The sequence below is a fragment of the Nothobranchius furzeri genome, chromosome 9 (assembly GCF_043380555.1).
Source record: "Nothobranchius furzeri strain GRZ-AD chromosome 9, NfurGRZ-RIMD1, whole genome shotgun sequence".
NCBI classification, from domain to species: domain Eukaryota; kingdom Metazoa; phylum Chordata; class Actinopteri; order Cyprinodontiformes; family Nothobranchiidae; genus Nothobranchius; species Nothobranchius furzeri.
Genome location: NC_091749.1, coordinates 4,331,680 through 4,341,373, shown reverse-complemented (window position 1 = coordinate 4,341,373; position 9,694 = coordinate 4,331,680). Strand labels below are relative to the sequence as shown.

Sequence of the window (9,694 nt, the reverse complement as noted above, 5' to 3'; positions counted from 1 at the left end):
ACGACAGCAGGCAGAAGCTCAGTGCAAAGCTCCAGGTTATCAAACTCATTAATCTACATGCCATAGCTCTCGGATGAATAATTGTGCATTGAATTTATCTGCCAGTGTGATAGCTACTGCTCCGGTCTTTCTGCGTCACCACCAGCCATGCATCATGTTTCAGTCTTGTAATTGTTGCATGTTTTGTTCTTAGGATGAATATAAAAGTAAGGATGGAAAACAGACTCCCATCCTCCAATTCTCACCTTTTCTCTGTCTAAAATGTAAAGTAAGAGAGAAAAGGATAGTAGGGAGTACTGTAGCCTCAAACCCAAAAGATCTTTGTTTCCGTTTACTGCTGCTTTTTGTCCTTGTGCATAACTGCATCCTTCAGGCACTCCAGATCCTCCTGCAGTCCAAAGACAAGCATGTTAGAATGTTGCTGAGTCTAAACTGACCTTATATTTGTCTTGCAGCTGATGCGGTTGGCCTTGTAGGTGAAACACTCTCTTTAAATGCTTGTTTGGATAGAGTACCTCTTAAAGAGCAAATTGCAGGATAGAGACTCCCATGAACCAATGTTTCGAGAAACATGATAGAAATTCGTTCTAAACTTTTTTTTACACATACATACATACAACATAATTGTTTAGGCTTTTAGAGTCATTTTTGTGAGAACGTTTTTTTTTTGTGCCAAACCAAGTGACGTCAGCTGAGGGAGTCCCGTTAGCTTAATCGAGAGAAAACTATGGATTCTAATGTGGCCCTGACACAGATGAAACTTTAAATGTTTATAATTCCACTTTTGATGGACCAAAACCATAAAGTTATGAGTTATCTGCACGCCCCAGAGAGCAGAGACAAACCAGAGAGAGAAACCATCGGCCAAAGCAGAGAGATTGTGGAGAAGCATCATCATCATCATCATCAACCTTTATTTATAAAGCACATTTAAACGGCGACAACGCCAACCAAAGTGCTGTACCAGAGAATACATCACCAAAATAGATAAAACAAATAAAAACTAGTAAAAAAAAAATACAGGAAAGCACAAGGGTTAAACAGTCTCCGCCGGGAAGGCCAGGGAATAGAAATATGTCGTCAAACGTTCTTTAAAAGTGGGAAGGGAGGGGCCAAGTCGGACCGTCAGGGGGAGTTGGTTCCAAAGTTTAGGAGCACAAACTGAAAAAGCCCGTTCGCCACGGGCCATATAGCGGGCAGAAGGGACAAGCAGAAGGTGCTGGTCAGAGGACCTCAGGGTTCGCGCTGGAACATCGGCAGATAAGTCTAAAAGCACCAAAAACTCATGAGAACCAGAATCAGAGGCAAGCAAAATATCATTAAAAACACGAATGAGAGCAGTCTCAGTGCTGTGGTGAGGACGAAAACCAGATATAAAAATGTCTAAAACATCGTTGGATTTAAGAAAATTAAAAATCTGGATAAAAACCATCTTCTCCAACAATTTGGACTGGAAAGAGAGCTTTGATATAGGGCGATAATTGTTCAAATCGTTAGAGTCCAAGCCTTGCATTTTTATAACAGGCTGGACCACCACATGCTTAAACTCCTGGGGAACAATCCCCGTCCTAAGGCTTGCATTCACAATCTCCAGAATCGGTTGAGCAATTACTGGGAAGACTTCCTTCAGGAAGCGTGGGGGCATACAATCACAAGGAGAGCCAGAGGGCTTCATAGCAGCCACTGTCTTCCATTGGGAGGAAGAAGAGACGGGGGAAAAATGCTCAAAGGAATATAATGGAGAACAAACAGGGGCTTCTGGGTGAGAAGGAGGCAGAATCTGAGCCCTAATTGTGGCAACTTTAGAGATAAAAAAATCAAAAATTGGGTGCACCTTTCCTCAGACGTACTAAGCAGAGGAACATTGGGTGACAAAACTGCATTAACAGTGGAGTAGAGGACACGCTGGTTACCCGAATATTCGGTAACAATAGCAGCAAAATAGTCAAAACGGGCCTTCCGAGCGACGCGTTGGTAATTCCTCCAGGCCTCACGGAGAAGCTGTAAGGAAGCCAGAGATTTAACCTTTTTCCACCGCCGCTCACATCTCCCACATTCCCGTCTAGCAGTACGGGTATGAAGGTTGAGCCAAGGGTCAGAGCAACAGCGGGAACATCGGGATCTTAGAGGGGCAATCTGATCGAGGACGGAAGTGCAAGAGGCAGAAAAGAGGGATAGGATGATCTCAGTATCAGAAGAATCCTCATAGGAAAACAAAAAAAATCTGAAAATAAAGCAGAAGACTCAACAACTGAGGAAGGGGAAATGCGGCGAGCATGGCAAATCCCCAACTACCTTGGAGAGACAGGCCGGGCCACATCCACAGAAAACAAAACAGGAACATGATCAGACAGAGAAAAAACATCAGGTCGGACCTCTGTTACATTAACACCAAAAGAAATAACTAAATCCAATATGCGAGACCCCCATGAGTGGGGAAGTCAACCAACTGAGTCAGTCCACAGGAGTCAATTAAATCACAAAAATCAGCCACCAGGAACTTCTCAGGACAACAGACATGAATATTAAAATCTCCAAGTATAAGCAAATGATCATACTTAAGGAGGACATCAGCAAGAAAGTCCGAAAATTGGAAGAAGAAAGAAGAGTTTGCCCTAGGGGGCCTATATAATAAAACACAAAGAGTTGGAGGAGACTATCCCAATTCAAAGGTGGACAGTTCGAATAAGTCACAATTTCCCAGGTAGGAGGTAGGCCAACGGAATATTGGTCTTAAAAATAGTCAATAAACCCCGCCGCGGCCCGATGGCCTGGGGACATTCAAGTAGGCACAACCAGCAGGTAACAGTTCGGCGATAGGAGCCAACTCACCCGGCACAGTCCACGACTCGGTCACTTAGAGGACATCCAATTCCCGATCGATGAAGAAATCCTTCAAGATGAATGTTTTATTCTGGATCGAGCGTGCGTTGATCAAAGCGCACCGCAACGGCGCCGCCGGCCGAATGACAGGACCTACAGAGATGTGGTAGTTGTTGACACATCGGAGATTAGACGCAGTCACTCCTCGCTGGCATCTGTCACAGGTCCGGGACAGCAGCTCCAGGAGATGGAAAGCACAGTCAATGGAGCAACATCGAGGCCCAGACAACAGACGGAGTTTCTGCGCTCTGACAGAGCAATCCAGAGCCGAACGACGGTGAACCCGGCGGCAACTACGACAGCCCCGCTAGCGGCAGCGTTTTAGGAGATCCTCCATAGGGTGACAGGAACAGAGGGAAACCAATGTTGGAGCGTTTCCCGGAAACTAATGCTGCCACACAGGGGAAAACGCCCAGAATAGCGAAGATCCAGAAGGGTAAGTCTGTCATAGTTCATGAGTGAAGATCCCAGGGAGAGCACAAAACATAGAAAAATAAAAAATAGAAAGAGTCCATGGACGGATAGACGGGCTGCCGTACACGCTGGCGCCATCTTCAAGAAGCAGCAGGGAGGGCAGCAGGTGAGTTGATGCTAGCTTAAACTCGTGTGCTAACATCACAATATTGTTCAGATTACTATTGTTGGGGTTATTAGGAGCGAACAATTAGTAAGCTTCAACTTACTTTTGGATTCTTCAATAAATTCTGTAAATATGTAAATATTTACGGATTTATTAATTAATTAAGATATTCTTAGATATACGGGGCACCATTCCCCTTTAACCGGGGAAAAATTGAATCCAAAACTCTTATCAGTCTTTCTTGAAGTTCGTAGAATCCTCGGAGCAGAGACTTCTCTTCGACACAACAAAGCTACTGGAGACAAAAATCTGAATTTTATAACATTTAATTAACAATTTGTCAAATGAATAAACAGTGGCATAAATGAATAATAACCATGTGATATAATAAAAGGATGTATATTCAAAATAATGTTCAAGGTGTTTTGTGTGTATGTATGTGTGTGTGTGTTTCTAAAATGGAGTCTGTATGCAAGATGGCTGACCTCTTTGTCTGGCTAAAGTGTGGGTGGCAACTTGCACTTTAACTTCCAAGGCACTTAGAATCATAAGTAATTTAACCTTAAATCACTCAAAACATTTCAAAGGATCATGAAACAACACAAAAGATTAATCACAAGTTAATATCTTTTAGTTTAACCACGTGGCCAAGCAGAAAACATTTAAAGATACCAAACAATGATCAATAAGCAGTTTATTCTTTCAAAATGACCCGACGGACGTGTTTGGGAACGAAAGAGGAAAACACGAAGCTACTTTTAAGCAATAGGCGCGGTTTTATTGCTTATTCTGGACTATAGAGGAAATGGAAGAAGAAAAGGAGAGAGAGAAACGAGTTTTCTGATCACCAGAACAGCAAGGCGTCCCCCGCTGTTTTGATTTGACGGTTCTCCGTGTTTCTCCGTGTTTCTCCGCAGTTTGGCGTCGTCCGTCGGTTTGATGCTTTCTCCGTTGTTTTGGCCCCACGAGTGTTTCTCCAACGGGCTGGACACAAAGAGAACAAAGTTTCTTTTGGGCTGAGTTTGACAACTTACAGCGTCTCTGAGAGCTGGATGGAGCTCCGCTCGTTCCCAGTCAGGTCCTGATGGAGTTGGAGTGTAGTTTCCAGCAGTTCCGTGGGCTCAACATGGGCACTTAGAGCTTCCGCGTGCTCAAGGGAGTCGGAGCGTTCGACAAGCGTGTCCTTACCGCCAGGTATCCTGGGCAAAAGAACGAGGTTCCTTTGTCTTTCCTGATGATTTATAGTCTGAGTTCGCGGGAAAGCTCTGTGACTCCCACACATGCACAGAATGTGTTTCTGGTATTAGGCGGTGACGTCATCACAATGCTTCCGTGTGCAAAGCATCATGGGAAATGAAGTTTCTTGGCGCTGATGTGATTATTTGCTTTTCAAAGCAATTTAAGCACAGTCATTTTGGAGAAAATCACTGCATAGTAATTTCCTCATGAGGTCAGACCCTCAACACTATCGTGTATCAGACAAGTAAAATAGTTAATATATTAATACTAATGAGCGTCTGTCAGCGGTCTCATACTCAATATCTGTTCACGTATCGTAGTTTAGCGCTTAGAGAGAGAGAGACAGAGAGACGCCTGTGAGTGTGTTCTGGAGCTCATGCAGGCTTCTCTGAGCTGGATCCGACCCAGACACCAGCGAGCTGGTTGAGCTGGTATTTTTAAAAGCGTGCATCCTCTCCTGGTGGTCCAGGAGGGGGTTCTGATCTGGATCCGACCCTGACACCACCTCTACTGGCCCTCTGAGCCGCGTGTCTCTTCTGGTGGTCGGTTCTGACCTGGTTCTGACGGTGATCTGAGCTCCAGAAATTCATATTTAATTTTTTAAACCCCTTCACGGGTCTCCGGAGCCCAGCGCCCAGAGCGCAGACCTCTCTGTCCCAGTACCGACCTATGTGGGCAACAGAAGTCTGTCTTTGCAGCTGCACAAGACGCCCTCAGGCACGAAGATAGAGGTGCTGTTACTCTTACCCCGGGTTTCCACGGGAGCCGTCAGCAGCACGTTACTGCAGCAGCACGTCTTGCTCGCGTAAACTGCTGCTTGGCCCTTCCCACGAGACACGACTCGCGAGGCAGCAGGGGAGCAGCTGTCACCGACAGAGTATAAAGTCACGCGACATTTGCAAAATCACGCGTGACGTCGTTAGTAAACACAGCAACGAGCAGGAGAAAAGTACAACATGGCTCCAAAAGGTTTGTGTCTTATGTTCTGTCCGTTTCATAATCGCCAATACGTGTATGTTAAGTCAGGGAATATACCAATTCGCTCAAAGTCCAACTGAATAATGTTAGTGGCGATCTGAGGTACTGTAGGAGACATTTTAGGGCTGCTCCATCCGAGCATAATTCTGGTTTCGGAGTAGGTCATAGCGGGGGACTACAAACCCAGTCTAGAGCCATAATTAATAAATAATTAATAAATCAGTTAATACAGTTGTACATGCCTAATAATTTTGTATTTAACTGACATGAGACTCATTGAAGTTCATTGTGTTTTACGTTTCAATTCTAGTGGCTTTCAGTAGAAGGAAAGTGCTTGCGCTTGCTGTCCTGCTTCCAATATTGCAGAAAAGACGAAGGTGTAGGTTCTGGGTTCATCCCCTCAACCAGCGGAGGAGACAGCAGGGTGATTTCCATAATCTCGTCGAGGAGCTGAGGCTGGACAGCCAACGCCATCATCAGTACTTCAGAATGAGTGCAGCACAACTTGACGACATTCTGTCCATCATTGGCCCTGAACTGACAAGGCAATCAACAAACTACAGAGCTCCTATAGAGCCCAAACAGAGGTTGGCTGTTGCAGTGAGGTAAGAAAAGTAATCAAAGCACTTCTTTCTCACCAGTTTTTATTTTCTAATGAAAACCCATAATAATTTCATAAAATCAAATAGAACTTGTATTATATAATAAAGTTACAAATATACAATGAACTTTGTTACAAAATATCAAGGGACTTAAGAACCAAAGGCAACAGAGACAAGATAAAAATGAACAATTTACTCTGTATATTACAGGTGTGTAAAATGACCAGCACTAGTGCTTGGTCCTTCCATTTCTTCCTGGGCTTGAGCCAGCAGTTGTGTATATGGCCCGACTGGTCTGTTAAATGTGGGTTGGATACTTTGAAACTGTTGGAAAGCTGAGGATCCAGGGGCGTGACTGTGGTGACCTGTAATGTTGGACAGTATTGGAATTTGAGGGGGGGCTGTGGGTTGCCAATGAGCTGGGTGAGGATTTCAAGGTTAGTGAGTGTGGTCAATATTAATTTTTTTGCCTCTAGTCTATTAGTTTTGTCAAGCCTGTGAAGAATAGGAACAATGCTCATACAAAAATGATAGGATTCTGCTAATTCGGCATCAAGTGTGGGTGTGTTTTGCGGGGTGAAAATGGAGAGCAGTCTGTTACCTATGTCATCACATGTTTGCTGTGACATCCTGGGGCGTTTAGCGCCTCGGGGAGCAAACATGGGCTCAGTGGGGCTTTGTGGCCTGGTGGACCTTCCTCTCTCTGCAAAAGTGAGTGGAACGGGATAAATGGATGTATTTGGCTCCTGAGACGTTGGTTGTGTGCAGACTGTCTCCTCAGCTTCAACCAATGATGGGGTGCTTTTCCCATCCTCCACAAAAAGAGGTGATGGTTGACGCATGCTGCCGATGGACCTACATCAGATAAAACAGAAAAAGATCAAATAGGAAGATCAACAGAAAAACATCCTTGTTACTAATAATTTCAAACATACTTTCTTGGCTGGAGATGGGGTAACAGAAAGGACATAGCCACACTGTATTTCCATTCATTCTGCGAACCTCCAGCTGATCCACTGGGCAGGGAACCCTTTTTCTTGCTTCTTACAAAAGAGTCCCTCAGCACTTTCCATCGCTGCTTGCAGCTGTCAACTGAAAGAAAAGGGAGAAAGATGTAAAAAGAACAACTTATTTTCACACCCAAATTCTATTTTCTTTTGTCTTCACAGGTTTTTGGCATCAGGGGACTCGATGACAAGTCTGGCATTTAGCTACAGACTTGGCCTAACCACTGTGTCAAACTCTGTCCACATGGTGTGTGCCGCAGTTGTGAAGCTAATGATGCCAAGGTTCTTGCCCATCCCATCGGGGGAAAACCTGGAAGGAGGTGGCTAAAGGCTTTTGGGACAAGTGGAACTTTCCAAACTGCCTAGGAGCTATCGATGGGAAACATGTCATGATACAGGCTCCACCACTGTCTGGAAGTCAATACTTCAACTACAAGAAGACCTTCTCAATAGTGCTTCTTGCAGTGGTTGATGCTGACTACAGGTTCAGGATAATCCAGGTGGGGGATTACGGAAGAACCAGCGATGGTGGTGTGTTTGCCGGATCACAAGTGGGAAATGGAATGGAGAACGGAACCCTTCAGGTCCCAGCCAGTGCCACTCTACCGGGGGCGGCTCACCTGGGTGCTGTGCCATTCGCCATGGTGGGAGATGCAGCTTTCCCCTTGAAGACCTATCTCATGCGACCTTACCCAGGGAAATATCTAAGTCATGAGAAAAGAATATTTAACTATAGACTCTCAAGAGCGAGAATGGTGGTGGAAAATGCCTTTGGCATACTGGCCTCAAGGTGGAGGATATTTTATCGGAGGATTAACCTGTCTCCAGACCACGTTGACCCACTGGTTGTCACCGCTTGCATCCTCCACAACTTCCTACTTAACCCAGCAGACCACCAAAGACTGCTGAATGAGGCAGAGCAGCAAGGGAGAGAGATGGCTGCAGTACAAAACATGGGAGGAAACAGAGCCGGAAGAGCTGCGTGGGATGTCAGAGGAATCCTCACCACCTTCTTCAACTCCCCCGAAGGAAGTGTGCCATGGCAGGACAGGATGGTTTGAGGTGTTTAACCATGGCCTGTTGCATAATATGGCATTGTAATTATTATGAATACCGGAACCTTCCAGTGACCCTTTTGAGATGAAAAGTAATATTTTGTGATCATTTATGATTTATAACTTGCTAGGACTGTAAACTTTTTTGTTGATTCTTGTTTGTTGTGTTTGGATACTTTTTCAGAAGAATGTGTTGAGTTTCTTTTCATTAAAGAACATTTTTGTTACACTGTTATGAAACATTGTGAAGTTTTAATCTATCTTTTATGGCTTTCTCTTCATTTCTAAGTGCCCTTGCAATGTTCTAGCGCATGAATGAAGTAGCTTGTGAAACACAGTGTTGGTCTTGTCTTTTAACAGGCTGAAACTTCATGCTTCAATCACTTCCCCCAGATTCCTAGGTCTGTGTTGGAGTTTTCTAAATGGCTGAAACCTCAATTTACAAGTATCATACATGTTCTTACGGCACACAGGAATAGTTGGTTGAAATAATTAAGGTTAAACAGCTACAGCTACAAATATGACACTGATATAGAAAATAATAAGTACAAAGATATAGGCCTGGTGTTAATGGTGTGTTGACAATGACAAACAGTATTTATTTAGGTATTAGTTAATTGTAGTTTAATTAAAACGTCACGACCCATATATTTTAGATAGCACGACTGACGGTCCATAAAGCAAACAAATCACTTACTAATTAGCATGAACTCACCATCTTGCCCCAAAACTGCAGATACGTCACTCCATGCATTATCCTTCTTGACGTTGTCTTTATAGAAACTGTGACTGGGGTCAAACAGGATTGGGTACTTCTGCACTTCTGTAATCATCCTTTCGTCGTCCATTATGGGAATACAAACGAGACCGCTAAACAGGTGACAACTTCTCCTTTAAAGTAAAGCAACCGGAAGGCAGTACGTTCTTTATTCTGAAAATCTCGGTAGCTTCCCTCCATTTCCGCATCCGATTTCCTGTCTTTCCTTCCCCAAAAATGTCGAACTTGACCCGTTTCAGAGGCGTCGCGCGTAGAAAATAGAACCGGCGCGTAAAGGCCGCGACATGCTGCTCCTGAGACGCGGCCGACTCGCGCTGCTGACGGCTGCTGACGGCTCCAGTGGAAAAGGTTCTGTTGACCACAGCGGTTCCTATCAGCAGCTATGACGTGCTGCTGCAGTAACGTGCTGCTGGCGGCTCCGGTCGAAAGCCGGGGTTATTTGGAAACCCGTGGACTTGATGTTCGGAAAGGCTGGAGTTGGTGCAGCCTTCACACACTCTTGTTTATCAACATGAACACAATCCAACACTAGTAAACATACACACTGACTGGATCACATGACCTCTCTACCC

General features: G+C 44.6%; 1 protein-coding gene across 1 annotated transcript; it reads left to right on the top strand.

Annotated features, from left to right (window-relative positions):
- Positions 1 to 7,657: 7,657 nt before the first annotated feature.
- Positions 7,658 to 8,350, top strand: LOC139071631 (uncharacterized). Its single transcript, XM_070554421.1, has one exon. It carries the CDS (start codon positions 7,679 to 7,681, stop codon positions 8,348 to 8,350), a length of 672 nt encoding a protein of 223 aa, XP_070410522.1. The 5' UTR covers positions 7,658 to 7,678.
- The last annotated feature ends 1,344 nt before the right edge of the window (positions 8,351 to 9,694 follow it).